General features: G+C 54.4%; 1 protein-coding gene across 2 annotated transcripts in view; it reads right to left on the reverse strand.

Moving 5' to 3' along the window:
- Window positions 1–24,559, reverse strand: part of RPH3AL (rabphilin 3A like (without C2 domains)) — a 129,469-nt gene that overhangs the window by 12,676 nt on the left and 92,234 nt on the right. For both annotated transcript variants that reach the window (XM_041001387.1, XM_041001388.1), the window contains exon 6: window positions 10,814–10,988. In XM_041001387.1, the coding sequence (XP_040857321.1) occupies window positions 10,814–10,988 (175 nt within the window). The remainder of the gene's footprint in view (window positions 1–10,813; window positions 10,989–24,559) is intronic.

The following is a 24,559-nucleotide window of genomic DNA, read 5'->3' on the forward strand; positions in this document are numbered from 1 at the left end:
CCCAGGGACAGGACTTTGCGAGGAAGACTCGGTCAGTTCACAAGCACTTAGCGGGTGAGGGTTTATCCGAAGCCCGTGGTGCAGGATATGCCTGGAATACATGTGCATGCCTCGCAGAGACAGGGCTGGTCTCCCCAGGAGCGAGAGGAGAGCCTTCACCATGGTCGGCGAGCTGCTCCACTCATGCCTAAGCTTCCTCACTCAAATTCCATTCCCCGGCAGCTGGAACAGCAAGCAGCAACGGGGCTGACCTTGTGGTGCGCACCTTAAACCACCATTTGTGACAACCAGCATCCCTATTCAAGTTTTGGATACTTTGCTTCCAACTTCCAAGGACTCTTGGGCTCCTGCACTCATGTGGGAGACCTGGGGGAGGCTCCTGGCTCCTGGTTTTAGCCTGGCCCAGCTCCAGACATTGAGATTATTTGGGGAATCAACAAGTAGATGGAGGTTTCACTCCCTCTCTTTTTGTGAATCTGTGTTTCAGATAATTCAATCTATAAAACAAAAACACAAACCAAAAAAAAAAAAAAAGCCCAAGATATGAAGGCAAGAAGGGAAGGGAGCTTATGTTCCAGCCCTTATCCCCTGCTCAGGAGAAGCCAGTGAGAAGGGATTCTCACCAAGACCTACTGTGAGTCCCACTCAAACAGGAGCCTGGCCGGGGCCGCTCCTCTGAGCCCTCTCTGCTGAGGCTGTGGAGGTGCATAGGCGCCATGGGCCAGGGTCTAGGGCCTGGGGTTAGGAATAGAGCAAAGCCAAGTGGGTGGGAATCCTTTGTCTCTACCCAGAGAGGCAGGCTCACTTCTGCTGCAACAGGCGTCCCTACTGGTCTACCCTTCCACCTGCTCCTACTGTGGGGACCTGGAAAAGGAAAGCATCAGGGCATGCCAACTTGGAGGGATGTGGATTGCGGCTAAACAAACAGCACTAGCCTGGCACAAGGGGAGGAATGCTACTTCAACCCCGAGGGGCCATACCAGACAACTTTGTGGTTTTTCAACAAGAAAACAGAATATTCTAAACAAAATGAGAATTCTCTACAACCCCAGAAAGTGGACAAGCAGCACAAACCAGACCGAGCTGTGACAAACCCACTTGGGTCTGTCTCACAGGCAAGTGTCAGGGCCTCTGAGGGCGGGCAGTATCCCCCTGCAGTGTCCTCTACCCACACACACAGGATTGCTCCAGGGGCCGTGAGCAGTGAGCACCAGCTGCTGTGACTGATGCTGGGATGTAGGGAGGTAGGTGGCCGGGCCCCTGGATGCTCTCTGCCTAGAACAGGAGGAAGGGACAGGAGGAAGGTGGCCAGGCGACAGCTGGCTCTGGGCAGTGAGTGATCCTGTCTGAAAATAAAACATTCTACAATCCACAACTGCGGCTCATTAAGAATGAATGGCTCTCCTGGTATAAATAGCTTGCTGTGTTAAGAAGCCAGGAAACAGCATATGCGTTTGATGGAGAAACGGCCACCACGCAACCGCTTATTAACTCAGGCGGCTGCGGCTCGGTGCTAACAAGACAGAGGTCTGGGGCTCAGAGCCCAGGAAGGCTGTGCGGCTTTCCTAGTCCCCTACTGGGCATGCATGGCCCTGTCCTTGTCCAGGCCCTGGGGTGGGACGGGATCGGACTGGATGCACAGTGAGCCCAACTTGTTTTCTATCCACAGGATCTAGACTGCAATAGCTGGCCCTTGCCGGCAACAGGACACCCGTTGCCCCACTTGGGTACAAACTCACCGTTCCGTGTCTGGGTGGCTCCCCACCCCTGTCCTGCCTCAGCTCTGTTGGGGGAAAGTAGCCCTAAGTGGCCTTGCCATCAGTTACACTGAGTCTGAGTGAGAGGACGCCAGGAAAGAGAGAGAGAGAGATCCCGTCCTGAGCATGGGGGAGGGTCTGGGAGCAGGTGCTGAGCCTGAAGTCCAGGCTGCTGAGTCGGCACTGGGAGGGAACATGGCAGCCCCGGGCACAAGCAGCTGTGACTACCCCTCCCACTAAAGCCAGCAAGACTCCTGCTCTAGCCAGCCCTGGTGGGCTCTGTTCTGGTCCCCAGCCCCCTACTCATCCCCAGGGTACGTTGGAAGGGGAAAAGCCAGTGGAAGGGTAGTCCTCTGGGCAAAGGCTTTCTTCACCTCACATTCTCTGGGAACCTTGTGGGCTGGGGTGCAAAAGGCTGGGCCCTCTTGGCTCATCCCGGAAGCTACCTGACCTGGAGCAGAGGTCCCCCTCCTCCTCCATCACGAGTCAGTTCCGCTGCCCGTAGCTGCCCTGTGGGCTGCTGCCAGTGCCAAATAGGATCATAGCCATGAGTCAGAGCACTCTGGTGAGGCCAGGACGGGATGACCTGGCTTCTCCCGGAGATGGGGTGCTAGGGTGGTAGTAGTGGAGGAAGAAGATGGGTAGGCTTTGGGAGGTGAGGTGGGGCATGGATCTGACTGCAAGGGCAGCCCTGGGGGGCCTCTGCACCCGAGTCCAACCAGCCTGCTCAAGGGGAACAGCAGCCTTGAGGTTACTTCCTCTTGGCTGCAGCCAGGAGAAGAGTTGAGGATTTTAAAGAAAGTTAAGATCTTCTGAACCAGATAGGTGATCTGGAGCACAGCTGAAACCCCTAGGTCCTGTTTTCACTTGGACCTTGGAGGGGCCCAGGGAATCATGATGGTCCAAGGCAGCTGGTAAGGGGGTGCTGACCCTGGTAATAGGGACTGCTGGTGGGGGTGGGGAAGAACGGAGGCTTAGGCCCCAGGCAACGGCCTCCTAGCGCAGGAAGCTCAAGGCAGCTGCATGCACCTGCACCCCAGCCAGGGGCCTCCTGACTTTGGCCATCTCTAAGGCACGGGTAGGGGGATCTGTGTCTGTGATCAGGGCTCTTCAGGGTCTAGGGTGGAAGACCAAGTGGGGAGCCCCTCAAAGCCAGCTAAGTCACAGACAGTGATGAAACAACAGGCCCTGGGCCTGCCGGCCGGCCTCAGGCTCCCAGAGAGTGGCGGGCATGGCAAAGTCAGGAGCTGATCCCCTAGGAGTCTGGTCTTCCAGCTCCTGTCATACACAGGAGGGAGCCCCGGGAATGCTCGGCCACAGGCAGGAAAGGAAGACACACATGCTATGAAGCAAGCCCAGGGCCACATAGAGGCGGCTGCAGATCAGCCACGTCCTGCTCAGTGTCCTGGGTACTGGGGGACAGAGAAGCACCAAGCCCTAGAACAACCCTTGTGTGCAACGCTGTCCATCAGAAAAGGCCGTTCTGTGGCTCTGCTGTAAAACTGGTGTGATGCCCAGGTCAGTGGACGCCCCCGGAGGGCTGGTCCAGCACTGGCCTACTGCTATCAGGAAGCCTGTAGAAACCAAATGACTGGCTTCCAGACTCCTTATAGGCTTTTTTCTTTTCTTTACATCAATAGCAGGTGCTGTAGCTAATCTTGTGACCATGAGAGAAAGACCAAGAACTGTGACCATCTCTGTCCTGATGTTGCTGAGACGGATGTTGGACCAAAGCTGCAGTTGCCTTACCCTAAGCTTCCTAGATCAGGGAAGAAAAACCAATGGAATGTCTCATTTCCAAATATGCCAGGTTGACAAGGCAGCTCCTGACCCCCATCCCAGCACACCTCTGGGCACAGACCCAGGGTGGGAATCTAGCTTGAAGGAAAGAAACCTATAGATGGGGTGGGCCTTGCTCCTAAGGGGATGTGGTTCAAGAGCCCTCAGTTCCGCCAATGTTGCAGGGGAGCAGAGGCTGATGGGTAGCTGAATAAATATGGAACGGCAATGTGCATGCACTCCACTCTGCAGATGTTGCTCAGTCCAACCCTGGGACCCATTGCCAGCAGGGATGCAGGCCATGCTGCACACTACGCCTCACCCCAGACACCAGGTGTTCCTGGGCCTACAACCAAACCCTTGACCAATAGAAACACCTAGGATCCAGAAGGAGGAAGATGAGAGTGACCTCAGGAAACAGGCCCACCTGTCCTAGGTGCTGGTGCTGTCACCAGCTCTCCTGAAGGCCACAGGCAGGGAAGCGCAGCTTTCTACCCTTCCCGTGACACTTTATGGTGATTCTTGCCACTTAGATCTTTATCTGTAATGTGTTTCTGGATAGGCACAGAAGGGGACTGAAATCTAATTATAGCAGCTCCAGTTATTAAATAATTCTGCTGCTTGCCCATTAAAATGAAGAGCTGTTTGTCCTATAGGTTCTCGGAGCTATTCTGACTACGGTGTTCTATTTTCCTATCGATTCATTCCATAATGAATAAGCTCTTCTCCAACTTCCTTATGCATTTTTAAACTGACATCTAACTCACATCCAGTAAGACCCACCCTTTACTTCCAGTGACTTGTGGGGCAGTTCTGAGGCTGGGTAGACCTCAGCATTACCTCGCTGCAGGATACGTCCATCATGTCCACACCTGTCAGCAGCCTTCCCTTCTGTCTGTCCCCTGCCCCATGTCCTCACAGACTTGGCCATCTGCACACTGTGCCCACATGGAACTGGTCAGCAGGAGGCCTCTATGTCCGGCTATTTTTGCTCAGTGAAATGTCAAGACCATCCACGGACCAACATGCCCCAGCCAGGCCTTCCCTTTCCGGCTGCACGCTGTCCCACTGTGTGAGGTTGTACTGTTTGTCCCCACAGCTGCCGGACATCCTGGGTGGTTTCTGTCCTTTGATTGCCTTGTACATCTGCACCCTTACGGAATTTCAAACATATCATCTCATTCATTTCTTTCAAATGTATCTCACAGCAACTGTGACAGTGCTTCAGAAAGTTTGTGGAAAATATCAAAAAATAAATTGAAGGGCTGGTGTTGCCTGCAATGCTGGCTTCCCATATGGCTGTTGACTTGAGTCCTGGCTATTTCACTTCTGATTCAGCTGGCCTGAGAAGGCAGCAGAGAATGATCCAAGTGTTTGGGGCCTGCCACCCACATGGGAGACCTGGATGGAACTGATGGCTCCAAGCCTTGGCCTGACTCAGTCCTGGCTATTGAGACTGCTTGGGTAGTGAACCAGTGGATGGAAGATCTCCCTCTCTCCGTAACTCTGCCTTTTAAGATTTTTGTTTTGTTTTGTTTTGTTTTTTTTTACAGATAAGTTTAGAGGTGGACATTTAGTAGTTAAATTGCTGGTTGGAACCCCCACATCTCATATTAGGTTCAGGTCCCAGCTCCACTCCTAATTCCAGCACACCCTGGGAGCAGCAGGGGATGGCTCAAGCACATGTGTTCCTGCTGTCCTTGTGGGAGACCTGGGTTAAGTTCCTGGCTTCTGGCTCTGACTTGTTTTACCGCAGCTAACGAGGGCATCTGGGAGGTAGTGTAGCCGATGGCACCTCTCTTTGTCCTTGTCTCTCTCTCTTAAAAAAACATGGTTCAAAATCTTGAAATCCAGGCATATTGTAAGGTCTTCAAAGAGTTTATGAAAATGTATATTGTGAAAAAATATGCATGTATGTTTATGTTTTCTGTAACATATCATCTTTTTTTTATTGTATTATGTGACACAGTTCAATATAGGCACTGGGATTCCCCCCACCCCTCTCCCAACCCTTCCCCCCATATCATCTTTTTAATTCTGTTTTCCAAGAACCTTTTGAAAGATTGGTATGCTCCCTGGTTTGGGAGGAGCTGGATTTTCTCCTGCTTTTCTGGACTACCTAATCTTTGCTGTTTGCTAAGCACCACGGACAGTGGAATGCTATCCCCTGTGGAGCCTCTGACACGGCAGCTCCACAGGGCGAGGGGGTCTCTAAGGAAGCCGGCCCTCTCCTGTGCACACGGCCAGGGGCCTGACCTCACCAGTGTCACCCTGCCAGGCTTCCCTTGCACCTCCAGCCTGCAGGGAGAGGAGGAAGTTCCGCTGCGGTGAGCATGAGCCACGTGTGGGATTTCGCTTTAGAGTTGCCAGGACCAGCTGGGACGGCACCATGTGTGCTCTTGTTTGCACACTGTTCCTATAGTTCTTCAACTCTGTTCCAGGCATTCCCTGATTTCTGTTGTGACTAAACATGGAATTTCCTGTTTCCACTTGCAGTCAGCCAGGAGAGAGCCTGACATCTTCAAATTGATTTATCCTGTGCTCTGTCAGTTCCTACATTTTCCTGGGAATCCTGCTTTGAGCAGGATCTGTGATGTTTTCTTGGGATTCAATCACATCATCTATAAACGAGGATTTCTTTGCTTTTCTTCCGATATTAAGGTGAGTTTCCTTTCTTAGCCTTATCACACTGTTACAAACAAACAAAATCAAAACCAAAACCAGAACAAACCCCCAAAACACTGCTGAGTGGAGCTGCTGTGGGGGAGGGGGCGGTCCTGACTTGTATCTTGAGTCAGGACTTTATCAGGATGGTGCTTGCTGTTAGAATTTATTTCCTTTTGGGGACCGGCGCGATGGCGCAGTGGTTAAGGTCCTCGCCTTACACGCCTGGGATCCCATATGGGCGCCAGTTCTAATCCCAGCGGCCCCGCTTCCCTTCCAGCTCCCTGCCTGTGGCCCGGGAAAGCAGTTGAGGACGGCCCAAAGCTTTGGGACCCTGCACCCGCGTGGGAGACCTGGAAGAGGCTCCTGGCTTCGGATTGGCTCAGCTCCAGCTGTTGCAGCTGCCTGGGGAGTGAACCAGCAGACAGAAGATCTTCCTCTCTGTCTCTCCTCTCTGTCTCTCCTCTCTGTATATCTGCCTTTCCAATAAAAATAAAATAAATCTTTTTTAAAAAAGAATTTGTTCCCTTTTGGTAGTTTTTATTATTGATGGTTTCTTTCTACTCTCATTTATTATTATTATTTATTATTGTTATTGGAAAGGCAGATACACAGAGAGGAAATACACAGAGAAAGATCTTCTGTTTGCTGGGTTCACTCCCCAAGTGGCTGCAATGACTGCAGCTGAGCATAACTGAAGCCAGGAGCCAGGAGCTTCTTTCTGGTCTCCCACTAGTTGCAGGATCCCAAGGGTTTGGGCCATCCTCAACTGCTTTCCCAGGCCACAAGCAGGGAGCTGGGTGGGAAGTGGAGCAGCTAGGACACAAACTGATGTCTATACGGGATTTCAGCATATGCAAGACAAGGACTTTAACCACTAGCCTACAGCACTGGGCCCTTTACTCACATTTTAATTGAACTTTTTTATTTAGCAGAATTTTGGGGGAAGGTATTTTGGGGTGAGGAAGACATGCCAAAGCAAGACAGGCATCTTAGAAACAAAAGAAGATACACCTGACTTCATGGGAAAAAGAACCTGCTTGAATGGCCAGAGATACGATAACCAGGATTAAAATCAAACCAGTAGAGAGTGGAAATAAGGAGAAAGATGCCTTCAATCCATCTAGTGTGCCCAACCTGCAAGGGGCACCAACAAGTCTAGACACAGATAGTGACTCTAAGAAACGAACAGGGGACCTGAACAGATTGGTTTTAAAGGAGGGAAGTGAAATCATCAGTGGATAATCAATGCAGGGAGAGACACTCGTGTGCAGGCTCTGTCCAGTATCCCGGCCAGAATTCTAGGATTCACTGACAGTCAGCATGGGCAGCCTCGTGGGCATGAGCGACCGCATTTGTTTTGAGCACAGCCTGGCATCGTCTACTGAAATTCAGAATATGTGGGGGTGTTGTGGGGTCAATAGGTTAAACGGCCACTTATAATGTTGGCATCCCTTATCAGAGCACTTGTCTTAAGTACCGGCTGTTCCACTTCTGATTCAGCTCCCTGTTCAGGCACCTGGGAAAGCAGCATGTGATGGCCCAAGTGCCTGGGTTCCTGCAATCCACATGGGAGGCCCGGATGACGTTATGGGCTCCCAGCTTTAGCCTGGCCCACCCTCATCCATGGTGGTCATCTGGGAAGTGACTCTCTGTTCTCTTCCTTCTTTCACTAAGCTTAAAATTCATACACATATACATATACACACCCATAGTCACCCTCTGGAAACCTACCTCACAGAAGGAGGTGCATTTTGAAGGAACATTAAGTTATGCCCCAGAAGACATGTTAGCAAAAGATGGCCAAACTACTTGGGCCCCTGCACCCATGTGGGAGAACTGGAAGAAGCTCCTGGCACCTGACTTTGGCCTTGCTCAGTCCTGGCTGTTGCAGCCACTTGGGGAGTGAACCAGCAGACGCAAGATCTCTCTCTTTGTCTCTTCTCCTGTTTCTGTAACCCTGCCTTTCAAATAAACAAACAAGTAACCCTACAAAATGCATCTCACTGCAGACATGTCCGCAGCCACTGCAGGGAGGTGGTAACTCCCCGTCCTCGGTTAGAGGGGCACTCGACTTGTGACACGCCAACTTGCAGCGGCAGAGCAGGCAGCTAAACTCCACACATGCCCCCGTTCCTGAGCTCCACTGCAAGTGTTTGTAGAGGAGAGGTGGGCAAGTAGGACGGAGCTTCACTTTTCATGCAGTGCTCATTTTCTGTGCTAAAATACATCATGTTTTCTTGGGTAATTATGAATTATCAGAGAGTCTGGAGGAGGGAGGAAAGGAGGCACCTCAGCAGGACAACACACTCATTTGGCTGTTCTAGATTGTTAAGCCCTCAGTACACACAGAGCACTTGGGGCTGGGCTGGAACGAGTTGCTGGGAGGAGCAGGTGCAGCGTCCAAGAGCACAGTGAGGAAAGAGGACAGAGAGACGGACATGTTGGTGGCAGGGGGCAGGGCCAAGGAAGGGCTATCTCAGGGGAGCAGGGTGGTGCCAACAGCCTCTTAGGCATCCCTAGGGGTGCACCCAGCAGGCCCTGGCCCTAGAATAGGATGCTGACCAGGTACGCCTCTCCAGATTTTTCTGTCCTGCATTGTGTGTGTGTGTGTGTGTGTGTGTGGGTGCATGCACACTGGTTCCATGCCACTCTCCTGTACACCGACACACTTAACCTTGACCATGTGGTGCTACTGGCCTGGTAGCTAAGCCGGGCTTAGCTAAGTATTTGGCTTTGTTTGTGTGGGCTGCCTGTCCGCATGGACACCATGGGGGACGACCATGTCCCACACCACACATGAACATGAGTCCCGACTCCATTTGCGATCCCAGCTTCAATCTGATACGTACCCTTTGGGGTCAGCAGGTGCATGGGTACCGGCCACGAGTTTCTGGCTCTCAGCTTGGCCTGGCCTGGTTAAGTGAACTTGCAGATGGAAATTGTGTCCATCACACACTCTGTCTCTCAACTAAACAAACCAATCAATTGGTTGATTTTTAAGACGAGCATGTGGCCAGCATGGCTGCCCAGGGACAGGCACGTCCCTGTTCTCTGTAGTCTTCCTGGCTGACTTGGTGGTTCCCTTGAGATAGAGTTTGTCTGTGTCACCTGCCACTACCACCCATGGCCCTGGTCACTCCCAAGGTTAGTCCTGCCACTCCTACTACTATCACCACATCTACCCCCAGAGCGAGGCCAACTTTACAGGACAGGGCCTCCTTGAAATCCAATCTCAACTCAAACCAGGTTAACAAATAATCCCTACTCCAAATGTTCTGTGGTATGGTCTCGCCGCCACAAAATGACACGGTCAAGGGCATAGTGAAGAGACTCCTGTCTGTATCTATTCACATGTCTGAATGCACATGTGCCTGCCCACCTATGAGCGCACATGTGTGTACACGCCTGCCCGTTTGTGCCTGCATGCATGTGCACACGTTTGCGCTGACCTGGAGCTGTTGGGGCAGTGACAGCTCCTTGGGCTGGGGCAGGGCTGCAGCTGCCCACCCAGGCCTCAGGCCTCCCTTCTCCCCTGTGGAAGCCATGCACAATACCACCACTAGCAGCCCCTGGCTTGTTTCCCAGTCACAGCTCTGAGGGTAGATAGGGGATAGGGTGAATGGCATCACCTCCCCAACAAACTGTGCTGGTTACCACTGGGGACTGGTCAGCCCACAGTGCCCACCATGGGCTGATGTCTAAGTAGGGTGGGCTCTCCTCCCTGTCAATCTCTCTCTGCCCTGCCGACCCCCAGCAGCAGCTCTGTGACCCCAACAACATGGGCAGATGAGCTGCAGGAGTCGGGGTCAGCTGCTGAGGATGGACAGCAAGGGTCAGAGCCTATGCTGTCAGGGGAAGGGGTGGTCTGTTGGACCCCCTGAAGTGCACTGTTGCACAATTTCCCATTCTTATAATGAACATGCATTGCCTTTGTACTAAGAGAAGCAGCAAATGACATAAGGACTGCCAGATGTCAGAGGGACTTGGCTTTTGGCAAGCCACCTGCCAGGTCCAGCAGGGTGCTCCAGAATGTACCCACAGTGGGATTACTGGGTTTACTTTAGCCCAAAGAATACAGTGCACATGCCCAAGTTTTTCATAAAACACATGACCACGAACCTGTGGGAACCCCAGCAAGAAGGCCATTCTCAGGAGGAACTGCTCAGCCTATGGCCTCATGAGCCCTTCTTAGGCTGAAAGGAATTCCCCACCACCCAACTGAGGACAAGGGCTAGCCTCCCACCAGTGGAGGACCTCCACCCCAGTTCTCAGGGCTCATACCAGCCTTGACCACCCACCTCACCCCCTGAAGCTGCACTGAGGCTGAGATCTTGGAACAAACACACGCACGCACACACACACACAGAGCAGGGGCCAGCGAAGGTACCAAGTACTGTAGTCACTGGTACCACCGGCCATGCCCACCAGCACAGCCATGCCTAGGGCACCCAGAAGCCCTCCCTGTCCTGTGACCAGTATGGGGGAAGCCAAGGCACATGGTGTAGGGCCCAGGGCTGGCAGGCATAGCCTCATGTCGGGGTCCTGATGGCCATGCCTGCAGCTGACGGTGACGTCACGGGTGTCCCAGGGGTGACAGTATGCAATCTTACCTCTCCCTCGGGCCCATGTGTAGACGCGGGGGTTCTCCATGCTTCTAGGCTCTGGCTCCGCCGGCTCCACAGGCAAAGGGCGGAAGTGGGGGTCATCCGCACGGCCAGGAGTCTTCAGAGGCAAGATGTATTTGGGCAGCCCTTTGTAGAACCAGGCCCCTGACCTCTTCCAGACCTGCGTGGGGGGAGAGACCTGTTCAGAGCACAGCCCCACTCTTCCCCTGCCCTGAGAACTATGCAACCAAATGGATCCCCTCTTGTTACAGGTCCCATTCTGTCCTCTCTCTATCAGGGGAGATGGGCCACAGAGCTGGATGTGGGGATAGGGTCCAGCTACATCTCCTGACCAAGGACATCACAGGGGCTGGAAAGTGAGGCGTGCATCCCATGTGCTCACAGTGCTTTAATGGCAGCCCCTTCCTTTCCTGTCCCTGCTGCAAAGCATGGTACCCAATGGGAAATGGTGATGCAAACTGCCCACCACTGCCATCTCTGGACCCCTTGACTTGGAGTCTCAGAGCCCACAACATCCACCCCTACCCATCCCTGATCCTCTCCTAAAATCACAGATGTTGCAAGGCTCAGGAGGAGGCACAGGGCACTGTGGCGTTTCCATGACTATGCCCTACCTCACCTGAACTTGTTTAGTGGCCCAGGCCTGAAGCTGCAGATGGGAAAGCTCAGCCCAAACACCCCTAGGGACCCCGCCCGGCACCCACCAGGCACCAAGGACCACAGCCCCAGCTCCTCAACTGCTCTAACCCTTTCCACCTGGCCATCCCCCCTTCCCACTCACTCATGTTTGTCACTTTCCCTTAGGAGAGGGCTTGGAAGTGGCCATAGGGCTCCTGGCTGAAGTCTCACTGCCCAGCTCCTGGCCAACAGGTTCCTCTAGCCTCTTCTTGGCCTTGGTTCTGTCAAGGCCCTGGGCACCCCAGGATCGCCCTCCTTGACCCCTACAGATCCCTGGGGATTCTCAGAGCCCAAGCAGGCATAGATATACATCCATCCCTTGAAAGAGATGACTTTAGGGTGGGAAACTAGTAAGAAGGCACCTTCAAGTCTGGGCAGACCCCAGGAGGTTTAGGACACCCACCCTTGCCCTGGGCAGGGCTGACGGGGTGGAAGAGGCTCCAAGTGTGGAGCATGCAGCCCCCTGGGGTCTTGGTGAGTCCCTCTGGACCTGGCTCAGCCTGGCAGACCCCAGACCCCTCCGTGCTGCTCTCCTACAGAAGGCAGCAGCAGCTTCTGTCCGTGCCCGCTGAGTGGCCTTGAGTGAGCCATGTGATCTCTCTGAGCCTGGTCGGGTCAGCTACCCCCGGCTGTCCAGAGAGGCTGCTGAGAAAGTCGGAATACTTTAGGGATAGGGCCTATGTGCCCCAGGGGCTAGGGCAGAGCCACAGGGAGCTTAGGGAGGAGCCAGCCCAGCTGCACAAGCTCTTCCCTGAGGGTTTCTCGAGGGGGACAAGCTATGCAGCAGGTGCAGAGAGGATGGTCCCACCAGAGGAACTGCTCCATGAGAACTCAGGGAGGCTGACACAAGGGCACTAAACTGCAAGGAGTCTCATGGAGGTGACATGTTCTGTGCTGTGTGGTGGGGAGATGGAGGTGGTGACACCTTTTCAAAGAGCAGGTGACCGGCCTCCCGCCCCCCAGCTCAGCTTCGGTATCTATGGACACAAGGAAGGGCAGCAAGAAGCTGGGACCCTAGAATGCTCACAGCCCCAAGGCCAGGTGCGGATTAGCTGCTCAGCAGATGGGACATGGGTCGGCACTGCTTCCTCCAGGACAAATGGGAACAGCGTGGTCTGAGTGTTTGTCCCCACCAATGCTCCCAGAGCAACTCAACCCTCAAGTTCACATGCACAGTGGGGCCTCTGGCAGGGAATGAGGATTCCATGGGGTGCAGGGGTGGGGCCCCAGGACAGGATCAGGTGGTTTGAAGGTGAGGGAAGAGAGGACCCAGCCAACCCACTCACTCCTTGCTGTGCAAGGCAGGGACTTCTCAGCCTCGGGTACTGAGAGCTAAGTCAACTCTGTTCCCAGTCAATGATCCTGTCTCAGATACTTTGTGAGAGCAGCAGCCAATGAGTCAGAACTGTCACGGGTCACGGCATTCACTCCTTCCTCGCCCCCAGAGGCACACTGACAACGGTTCTTTCAGAAGGTCTGCTATGGTCCCCACTTTCCAGATGGTAAGACTGAGGTTCCAACAGGTTCAGTCACCTTGCCCCATACCAGGGTACCATCTACTGGCCTCCGCTCAGCCCTGGAGGTCCCCAAACCTCACTCCAGCAGCCTACAGATACAAAGCAGCCCTCACGGAACTGTGGTTGAATGGTGACCTGGTGCCTGAGAGATCAGACAAGGTAGCCAGGTCCCATGCAGTCTCAGCCCTGCCCTGGGTATGCCAGCTCGTGTCCTCCCTTGTGAACTGGGGCCCTGGGATATCATTGGGGTGGGGGCCCCACCACTGCCCCCTAAGCTCCAGCCCTGCTGTGGTAACTGTTTTGTCTGCTTTTTTTCCCCTTGAGCAATGCACTCAAAGCAGACAAAATCAGGATGATTAAAAAAATGTTAAAGAAATCTTGGGTCACTCCCAACACAGCCCTGCGTGGTATAGGGGTGGGCATTCTCGCATGCCTGGGCAGCCACACAATTTTACAAATTTTTTTTTTCTTCCCTCGGGAAACAGGAACGTACAGGTGTAACCTGTTCTATGTGACTTGGCAGTATCTCACGGGGTCCGCTCCACTATGGACCTGACTTTTCTAGGTACTTTACAGGAACATGCCATCAAAAGATAGGTTTATTTTGGTATACACCATTCCTGATATCCATGCAGTTTTTCCATGACACTTACTTCCAAACACTCTGAAGATGCCTTTGTGACCCTTATCTCACTTAGCAAAGTTCTGCCTTCAAATTTTGTCTGTGCTGAACTTTCCTTTGGGGTTAAAATATGTTCCACTGTGGGTAGAGACCACATTTTGTTGTATGTTCACCCATTAGTGGACATTTGGATTGTGCCTCTTTTCTTAATGAGCGAGAGAGAGCGAGAGAGAGTGCTCCCATCTGCTGGTTCACTATTCAAATGCCTGCAATGGCGGGGGCTGTGCAAGCTGAAGACAGGAGCCAGGAACTTGACCTAGGTCTCCTATATAGGTGGCAGGGAACCAACGACCAGGCCATCTCTAGCAGCTGGTAGAGGGTTAGTTCAGTGAAGTGCTTCCTGCTCTTCTTCCTCCCTCCTCCCCTACCTCCCGCACACCAGACCCTGTGCCCCATGCTTCAGTCTCTCCTCTTTGTAATATAATAGCACACCTCTATCCCTTCCACTTAGCAGTGCAAATCAGAACATATGCTTGGGAAGATGACACTGCCGGTGTCCCAGTCGGTGGGGTATTCAGCCCCCTCACCTTACCCAGCTCTCCCCAGCAGCACCCTCTACAGAACCACCCACCCTCTCCAGGCCTGCCAGACTGCGGCTCTCCCTGGAGTGTGGTGGGTGTGGCCATGGCACACCACAGGATCCACCATCCCAGCTGACTTGCCCCCGTCTGGATCCTCTAGTCTGTGTGTTTCTCTCCCACTGCCACTGGAACCCAGGTTGAAAGCAGGATGGCTGACCCGGCTGCTCAGAATGGCCAGTGAGTCCCTGCGTCAGGCAGATGGAGTGCACAGGTGTACCCCCAGGGTGGCAGCTGTGCCGTGCAGATGCACACACATGCACGGTCAGTACTCTGGAAAATGCCTTCCATGTGGGTGCACAGGCCTAGGGCGGTGAGGAGCTTGGGCCCAGCTGGGCTGAGCTTTAAGCAGTGAGCCCTTCCCCCACGCCAGTCTGTGCACAGCCCTGACCTTCTCTTGTCCGGCCACTCACCCCCACCCTGCAGGCCATTTGACAGGATCTTCCCATTAATCACATGACTTCCCTGTGCCTCTGGACCCATCCCTTGTGGCTAGGCATCACCCATTTCCACCTTGTCCCTGGGAACAGCGTGGGAAAAGCCCTGCATGAGAGTAAACCCCCATCTGAAACAGCCCCACACTGCTGTGATGAGGCTGGCCACGCAGTCGCCTTGGAGATGCCATTTACCGAGAAGAGGCCCTCAGGGTGGCCGCAGCGCCAGCAGGTGCTTCTGGAGCTGCCCTGTCCTCCCCATTCTACATTGTGGTTGCAGCTCACGGGTGGTGAGGCTGCAGGCACCGGGAAATATCAGCCAGGCTGTTCCCAGGGAATTTTAATTACCACGATAACCATCGCTAATCACCGGCTTTCCCTAATCGGCTGTGGCTAGAGAAGGCGGTAATTGTTGGAACCCTGCAGGGAAGAAGGGGAAGTCGCTGAGGAGGCTGAAGACCCCCTCCCCTGTGTGTTCAATGCTCTGTCCTTGTCCGCCACGCACCTGGCATGACTCCTGCAAGCACTCTGACCACTGTTCAGGGGTCCACTGTGGGTTCCTCTCCCTGCAGGTTGTGGTTGGGATCTCAGCACCTGCTGTTCCCTGCCCCGGCCTCACCCTTCATCTAGGCAGGCAGGCAAGCTTCCCTGGGAAACCTTGGCACCGTCCCATGCAGAATCAGGGTCCCCTTTGCTGTGTCCACACTTGTGCCAAGTGCAAGCTCTGCCACCCTTCCTGCAGGGAAGCTGCCAGCTCTGCAAGGGCGGGGTAGAACCTGTGTTGTGGCTGATAGGGCCGCGTGAGGTGGCGCAGAGGACCTCGGCCTCAGGGAGCCCACGTTGGGCCTGCCTACCAGGCTCCGAGCTGACTTGGCTTGAGAAGGCTGGGAAACACACGTCCTGGCACTGTCCCTGCCTTCGGAGGAGCCAGCCTCAGCTGCGGCATTTAGGGAGTGAACCAGTGGGCTGTGGGGCAGACTGGCCCGGGGGGGGGGGGGGGAAGGAGACTGAGGATCTTGAATGTTGGAGCTGGAGAAGCAGGCGCTAAGAGAGCCAAGGAACCGTTACCAGATTACCCTGTGGCCTAGCAGGCTGGGAAACCAATGGAGTGAAGTGATGGTTTGAAATCCGCAGTTCTTTGGTAACCCTAACATGTCTGTCTGGAAGAATGCCAAGCCCATGATGGCACATGGCTGGCCCCTTCCAACCCTAGATGTGGAATTCTGGGCAGGTGTGCGGTGGAAAGTGGGGTCTCACTGCCCCAGGATCAGCCAGGGCTGGGCTAGGAGGTGAGGAGAGGGAGCAGCACAGCTGGCAGAAATCCTATGGCTGTCCCAGACAGCCGGGTGGCACGCTGGACTGGGTTTCCCCGGGGACAAGTGAGCACACAAAGCCATGCTCACTGCTAAGAGTGACAAGCTGGGGCTCATGCGGGTGTTGAACACGGTAAGACGACACGCCAGGCGCTAACATAACGGACACACTCGCTTCCTGTGTTATTTTCCGCTGGAAATGCCAGCTGTCGCTCAAAGCCAACTGGAGCCTTCCCTATCCCAGGGTTCCGGCTGTCAGTGGGACCACCTGCTGCAGCTTTAGATCTGCTCTGGAGCTGGCTGGAGACGCGGAATTCACACAGTCCCGGGTGGCTGCCCCGGGAAGGGCTTCGGCCATGTGTGCTGGCTCCTTGTAAGGAGCAAGGAAGAGGTGAGGGAAGCAGCAGGACACAGCCATAGCTCCAGAGCCAGCACAGGCAGGTGGGCAGCATCAGTCCTGCCCGGGGCCTGCTTCTGCAAGCTGAGAAAGGCCCTGCTTCTAGAAGGTTCAGCAGACAGGTGAGAGCGGCACAAGCAGAGACAGTCCCAGGACATGTTTCCCAACCTTCCTAAAAACTGCCCGCAGTCTAGTCCAGGCGGCTCATGGTGAACCAGGACACAGAGGCCCCTCCACTCAACCATGGCCTTACATCTCAGTGAAACCTCGGTCAGTGGGAAATGCTCAGAATCGGAAACATCCTGGGCGCCCCTGACCTGTCGTCACACAGCACGCAGGGCAGTGTCTGTGGTCCCTGCTGAGATCACCGAGCCTGCCAAGCCACCACCCAGCCTCCCCTGAGACACACACACACACTCCAAGCCGCAGCCTAGGAAAATATTACAATTCAAGGTACGCAGAGGACAGGATGGAGTTCCTGGCTCCTGACTTTGGCCTGGCCCAGTCCCAGCTTTGGCAAGCATTTGTAACGTGAACCACTGAGTAGAAGATTTCTCTGTCATTCTGCCTTTCAGACAAATAAATAGACTAAAAGAAAAAAAAAAAACCCTGAATAAATCTTTAAAACAAAGTACAGTAATCTGATCCAAAAATTCCAGATTTGTCTTAATGAAACCACAGGAATCAGGGAGTGGATTGTTTATCGTTCGTGGGAGAAAAAGGGCTCTCACTCTCCCTGGGAGGGGAAGAGGGGCTCTGTCTGCCATAACCGCTTGGACAACGGTGCTTCCAACACTGCGGCAGCCACACACGTCCATGCCACGTGCCAAGGACGATCAGAGAGAAAGCTGGCAGCAACACCTGCCAGGCTGTGGCATCTGGTTCCACCTCAGGTTTTTCTCCCTTCCTTCCACTGTTTTGTTTTGCATTTTCCCCTGGTTGTTGTCATTTTTTTCTTTGGCAGAAATGAAGTTTAGAGTGACCATGCCCTGCCTGCTTATCCTGCCTCTACAAGATGACCTCCACAGGCAACTGCCGCAGACGGAGCCGGTGGGCAGTTGTCCACTCCAGGTACCAGCCACGGGGCAGGCATCGGCTCAGTGGTTGGCGATGCTGGGGGGGGACGGCTGCATCAGAGTGACGGGGTTCAAGTCCCACCTCTCACTTCCAGCTAACAGGCACTCTGGGAGGCAGCAGATGATGGCTCACGGACTGGGGTCCCTGTGATCCACATGGGAGAGCTGATGGAGTTCCTGGCTTCTGGCTTTGGCCCTGGCTCAGCCCTGGCTGGTGTGGCTGTGTGAGAAGTGCATCAGTGGAGAGGAGCTCTTTATCTGTCTCTCACATCAATAAACATTTTAAAAACAGGGAAAAAAATCCCCAAGTAACACTTACTAAGCATCTGCTGTGCTGTGCATGAAGACAGCGAGGGGAAAGCAAACCTGCTGTTCCTTCTGACGGGCGACCCTGTGGCATCCGTCCACGCGAGGCCCTTCCCTAGGGTGTTGCTGGTTTCCATTTTCCCCACGGACCCCGCAAGAAGAGTGTGAGAAACAGCAGCCTCATTCTCACTGCATCCTGCCCAGCTCTGATTCCCACTCTGGCAGTGCTAACTCCCTGCGGGGCTGTCGGGGGCTCAGGCAGACCCTCCAGGAGTATCTGCATTATACAGAACAGCGCTTTAACCCCCTGGGGAGGGGGTGCACTCATGCTCCAGACACCCCATCCATCTGCACACTGTGGAGAGCACAATCCATCCCCGAGAAAGACATGGATCCATGGGGTCGCAGGTGTGTGTCCTGGACCCCTCCTGGACCCTAACTCCATTTAGGCAAGGCTGCACAGCTCATAAGGCGACAGGGATGGGAATAAAGGCATGGCCAAGGCAGAGCTTGCACCTGCCTTTCTCGAGCCCCCTCCTCCTCCTTTGGGCATAGGAAGGTTTTCTCCTTCGCCTGGCAGAGCAGAGAGCGTAGGCTGGGGCCTGAGGCCGTCTCCTCTTCATTTCAAGTGGGTTTTTCAGCAACCGGGTCAGCCTGAGAGGCAGGCAATCGCCAGCACAGTGGAAAGGGAAAAGCAAAACAACACAAAACCAAAATCCCTTCTAAGGTGCTGTTTCCTTGACAGATAATTTAAACACTTTGACTAGATTATTTCAGAACCAGAGCAAATGCTTTGGCTTTCATGAACCCCTGACTAGGGGTTTGCTCAGGTGGGGAGCTGGCCAGCTGCAGAAAGAGGTGACCCCTGGCGTTGGTCCCCACAGGCAATGGGGCTAGGTACCTCCTTCCCCCAGGATCATGCAGTATGAGCTTTGGGTTGGCTGACCGCCCCCTCACCTCTGGCCTTCCCCTGCCTTATAGCCCGCCTTGAGGGGCTGTGCATCACAGCTGCCCCACTCCCTGCCTTTGCATCTCCCCAGGGAACCATGGGGGAGAACACCTGTTTCCCCTCCCTTTGTCTTAATGGTCATGCAAGCCCAGCAAATACATGTAGGCTGGGGGCACTTGGAGCTCCACACGCCTCCCATCACCTGGAGCCCCGGTGCTTATCATTTGTGACAGAAAAGGCAAAGCTGCTGGAGTGGTGGTTAGGCAGGGAAGCCATGCTCCCCTCCCAGATGGCAGACAGCGAGTGGGGCTGCAGAGGCCAAGCACAGCGAGCATGGTGGTTCTGAGGTCATTTCCAGAACAACAAGTGAGCTCTTGCCTAACTACAGTCTCAGAGACAAAACTGGAAGCTCACCCCACCTCCTGAGCCAGGGCTGGCAGGTGGCAAGGGCGGGTCTGGGTCCCAGGGTGCTTCCCTGGATGATATGCCCGATGGCCGCTTCCTGGCTAATCAGTCTCATTCCCCACCTGGGGATACCTGCACTTCTGGGGATCCAGCTGGTCCTCTCAACCCCCAGCCCCCCTTCCTCTGGATACTCTGGGAGATCTTGTGGGTTTTTTTTTTTCACATCGCTGTGACAACCTTACTGCTTTGTCATCTGATTTTGTCAGTCTCCTGCCATCTTTTGGGTGTCTGCCTGGCCTGCAAGATCTAGCCTATCTGGTGAGCATGTATTCTGCACACCGTAACATTTCAAAGAATCATATTCAAGGGGTCAGCATCGTGGCGGAGCAAGTTAAGTCACTGCCTGTGGTGCTGGCATCCTGCAGAACAAAGCTTGAGCCCTGGCTGCTCTGCATACCATCCAGCTCCCTGCTAATGCATTTGGGAAACAGGCAGAGGATGGTCCAAGTGTTTGGACCCCTGCCACCCACACTGGGAGACCTGGCTGGAGTCCCAGGCTCCTGGCCCAGGCTTGACCCAGACCCAGACATTGTGGCCATTTGAGGAATGAACCAATGAATGGAAGATCTCTATCTCTCCCCCTGTCTGCATAATTCTGCTTTCAGAAAAAAAAGCAGCATATTTAAGTGAATGCTTGTGAATTCTTTAACAAATCAATTATTTCCAGATCTGACATGGCCCTGGGAAGCCTTGATTTCATTAAAAAAAAAACCCATGTATTATTTACTTATTTTTGAACATAATTTTTAAAAACGTGAGACAGAGAGAGGCAGACAGAACCCTCCCATGTTGGTTTTTTCCCTCAAACCCACAATGGGTGGGGCTGGGCCAGGCCAAAGATGCAAACTCCATCCAGGTCTTTCACAAGGGGACCAAGGACCCCCGCACTTGAACCATCACCTGCTGCCTCCCAGGGTGCACACCAGGAGGAAACTGGAACCGCAGCCGAGCTGGGGCTCAGGGAGTCTGACATTGGACGTGGGTGTCCCGTCCGGCATCTGAGCTGCCGGGCCACCTGCCTGTACTGGCTTTCTGCTCTCGTACTTCTGATTCATCCTCACTGAGCTGAGCTGCAGTTCCTACTGCTCTAAATTATCTCATAGCCAAAATGTATCCTACTGTGAAAGGACACTGGGCGGTTGCCAGGTTTCTGCCAGGACCAAAAAAAAAGCTGTGCTGTGCATTCCTGGCACGTTCGCCTGGGAAGCAGGCTTATCCCCTGCTCACGGGTGGAGGTCATGCCTGGGAGATGGCGCTTGGCAGCAAACATGAGGGCCTGGCATGACACGGAGCTGGGCCAGCCGGGGCCCCTCCATGCCTGCCCTCCTGATCTGGGTTGCTAATAGGGAGGACCAGGAGGTGACTGCCACACTAACCTTCAAGTTGATGCAGCATAGAGGTTTCTGGTTGTGAGTGGGTCAGCCAATCTGGGGAGGGGGGTGGGGTGGAGGTTTGTGGAGTGACAAGTCACAAGGTCAGGACAAGGGACTACAGGGTCCTTCAGAGATGGGAATCGTGTTGGTAACAGAGAGGACAAGGCCCAAAAGCCCTTCCTGTCTACCTGCCATGGTGTCCTCACCCATCCTTCAGCAGGTTCTGGTGGAAAGGGCCTGCACATGACCCAAGTAGGCATCCCAGTGCCGCATGTTCTGGGAACACCAGCTTGGCCTTGTCACCCAAGGAGCCAGGTCCCCCCCCAGTCACCTGGGAGACAGGCCAGTCTCTCCAGGCTTGGTGCCAGCCTGCTAGCAGCCAGTACCATACTGCCCATGGAACACCAGTGGGAAAGTCGGATCACCTGAACTTCCATTTAAGTGCATGCAAGACAAAGACCGGAGTCTGATGCTTTCCCCAGCTCTGTGCCCACCTCACGCAGAGGAGGGCATCCTCACAGGGCAGATCAGGACGAGGCAGCTCCACAGTGCCTGTATGTGTGTCCCTGTCACGGCAGGAATGGAAAGGTGTCAAGGTAAGCCCAGCAGGCCACAGGGCTCCCAGTATTCCAAGCTCAGAGCACAGTCCAGGGAGCAGCAGAATCAACGCCCAGCAGCTGAGGGTGAACACAGGACAGGCTGACCCCAGGGGACCTTTTGGGACCCCCAGGTGTGCCTAGCACCACGAGGTGGGTGGTCCTGCTGGCTTCCTTGGCCTCTGAGTGTGCTAAGCGTCAGGGACGCCCTCCAAGGCTTGGGCAGCTCTTCTGCCTCATCTGCCAGCCTCCCTGCTAAGCCTCAGCTAAGTGTGTGCTGAATCCATGTTCTCAGAGAGGCCCCTGGGACGGGCATGTGGTGCTGTGATTAAGGCAGGGCCACATACTGTGTGTGTGTCCCATCTTGTAGTGCCTGGGGCTGGCTTCTGGCTCCACTTCCTAAGGATGTGCATGCCAGGATGCGAGAAGAGGTGGTTTAAGTGCTTGGGTCCCTGCCATCCACGAGGGAGACCTGGATGGAGCCTGGCCCAGTGCTGGCTGTTATGGGAATTTGAGAGTGGACAAGCAAATAGAAGTGCACTCTCTCTCACCTCCTCTCGCTGTGTGAAAATAAATGAATGGGGCCCGGTGCGATGGCGTAGTGGTTAAGGTCCTTGCCTTGCACGCCCGGGATCCCGCTTCCCATCCAGCTCCTTGCTTGTGGCCTGGGAAAGCAGTCGAGGATGGCCCAAAACCTTGGGACCCTGCACCCACGTGGGAGACCTGGAAGAAGCTCTTGGCTTCGGATCAGCTCAGCTCCAGCCATTGCGGCCGCCTGGGGAGTGAACCATTGGATGGAAGATCTTCCTCTCTGTCTCTCCTCTCTGTATATCTGCCTTTCCAATAGAAATAAAATAAATCTTAAAAAAAAAAAGCTTAAAAAAAAAGAAAATAAATGAATTAAGAGGTTCACTGCTACCATTTTGCTAACTTTAGTAAAATATAAAGTTCATTATTCTAATCCCTCCCAGGTCCATGGCCCAGTGGCATTAAATGCACTCACACGGCTGTGCCACCATCAACACCACCTATCTCCCCAATTTTCTCTTCTTCCCAACTGAACTCTGCACTTGCCAGCCCTCACTTCCCACCCACCTCCTCGTGGGGCCCTGGGACTTCCTGTCTCCATCAACCCAATAACTCAGAGTGCCTCACGCGTGTGGGGTCACACGGCAGCTTTTAGTAACCAGCTGTGGCACGTGCCAGCGTGTCACTCACTGGTGGAGCTAAATCCCAGAGAGAATATTACGTGGATCCAGTGTGAGTTACACGTATGTGGCACATGTTGTTTATCATCTGACAACTGGCACTTGGGCTGCTTCCACGTTTTTGCTATTGTGAAATGGTGTGGCTGTGAACATGGTTACACAGACATGCCCTGGAGTCCCTGCTGGCTCTGCATTGACCCTGGGACCCCTGGAACCCACGGTGATTCTAAGTTTAATTTCTGGAGGAGCTGCAGTGCCCCCTTCCCAGCCGCAGCGCCTGAGGCTCCCAATCTTCCACATACTCACTGGCCCCTATCATTTCTAAGTATCTTCTTTGTTTCCCATTTGAAGGAGCAGAGAGGTGTAGAAAGAGCTCCCATTCCTGGTTTCACTCCCCCAGTGCCCACAACAGTAAGGGCCAGGCCAGGTCAACACTGGGTGCTGGGAATGCAGTTGGGGTTGCCCCCCTGGGTGGCAGCGGAAATCCCAGCATTTGGGGCCTCACTGCTGCGTCCTGGGGTATGCACACCAATAGGAAGAAGCCTGAATGGAAAGAGGAACTGGACCTGAACCCAGGTGCTCTGATGTGGGCAGTGTCTCCATGGTGGCATCCAGGATCCCTCCCCCATCTCTTTGATGACAGCATCCTAAGAGCTGTAGAGGATGGGGTGGGGTGGCTAAGCCACTCGGGAACTGCAGCCGTGCTCCCTCCTGAGTCCTTGCTATCTGACCCCTTGCTCTGTTCCACTTATCCTTTTTCCTGCTCAGCACCTAACACAGGGTCGGATCTGTTTATGCATGAGTTTGTATTTCATTGTCAGCTCCCCACACCCCTTCCAACCAGCCCCCGCCAGAAAGGAAGTTCAAGACAGAGAGCGCTGCTGTTTGGTTCAGGTTCACAGGGGCCAGGACCAGGTCTGGCCTAGGACTGACAGGCAAAGCTGTGAGCAGTGAGCACTGCTGAGGAAGATGCAGTTGGCTCCATCAATCTGCCCCTGCTATTGAGCAAGCAACATCCCCCTCCTTACGCCACACGTCCTCCTGAGCCTCTTTCTGGGTTCCTGTGTACATGAGGCAAGATGTCCCCCACCGCACTGGGCTGGCAGCAGGCACTCCGCTGACCTCCACCTCAGTGGCACAGGGGCACAGTGGAGACAATGTTAGGTCCCTCTCGTACCTGTCAGTACCTTAAAGAGAATATTCTTCCCCCAGAGCACAGGCATGGGTCTAAGTAGGTGCTGTCAATAGCAATGGGTGCCACAAGTGGCCTGGTCCACCAGCAGGAGGTGGGGACAGGCACCAGGAGGCAAGCTGCTCTGTGCTCCTGCGGGTGCCAGGCACCTCCCCCTCTGCACTTGCCCCCGCGTGGGAGACCAGCAGGAGGCAGTGGTAACGGGTCTGCCTGGCAGAGCCTCGGCAGCGTGGGAGGTGACCGACACACTGAGGAAGTGTGACCATCCGGGTCCCCCAGGGACGCTGCGACAGCAGGCCAGAACAAGCCTGGCGCAGACGGCAGGGCGCTCAGGCAGCCACCCACCCTGTGCCAGCCACCCACCCACTCCTGAGCGCGCTCCCGGGCCCATGGAGGGGGCCCTCTGGTGAAGCTGCTGTCAGCCAGAATCTAAGTTGCAAGTCACAGCGGAGAGAGACAGATGGCAGCTTGTGGCAAGTACTGGCTGCTGGCCCAGAGGCAGGTGCCATGGGGATGCTGCCAGGCTGGCATGGTGGAGAGGGATGCTGACCCTACTCCCCTACAACCCCCCTCAAACCCCTGCAGGATTCCAGGGAAGACTCTCCAAGACACTGCAGGCTCAGCAGGGTGGAAACGATTTAAGAACTGCCCCATGGAACCCCTTTCCTATCCTACAAACTCCCCACTTAGTCCATCAAGAAGCAGGGAGGACAGAGCCAGCATGTGTGGGTGTGAAGGCCTTCAGCCAGGGTCACCTGTGATAGAAGACTTCAAAGGAAAGCCTTCCCTAAAGCAACCAGGACAAGGATACTTTTTGGCAAAAATCTCCACCAACCAACCAACATTTGCAGAGTGCCTGTGGCTGGGAAGCACTATATGAGGTTCTGCAAGGGTCAGCCTCCACGCCGCCGACCCCAGGAATTGGCGTGGTGGGGCAGGCAGAGCTGGCTCCAGGCAGGGGATGCTC

The sequence above is a fragment of the Ochotona curzoniae genome, unplaced genomic scaffold (assembly GCF_017591425.1).
Source record: "Ochotona curzoniae isolate NIBS_2020 unplaced genomic scaffold, NIBS_Ocur_1.0 scaffold_2453, whole genome shotgun sequence".
Classification (NCBI taxonomy): domain Eukaryota; kingdom Metazoa; phylum Chordata; class Mammalia; order Lagomorpha; family Ochotonidae; genus Ochotona; species Ochotona curzoniae.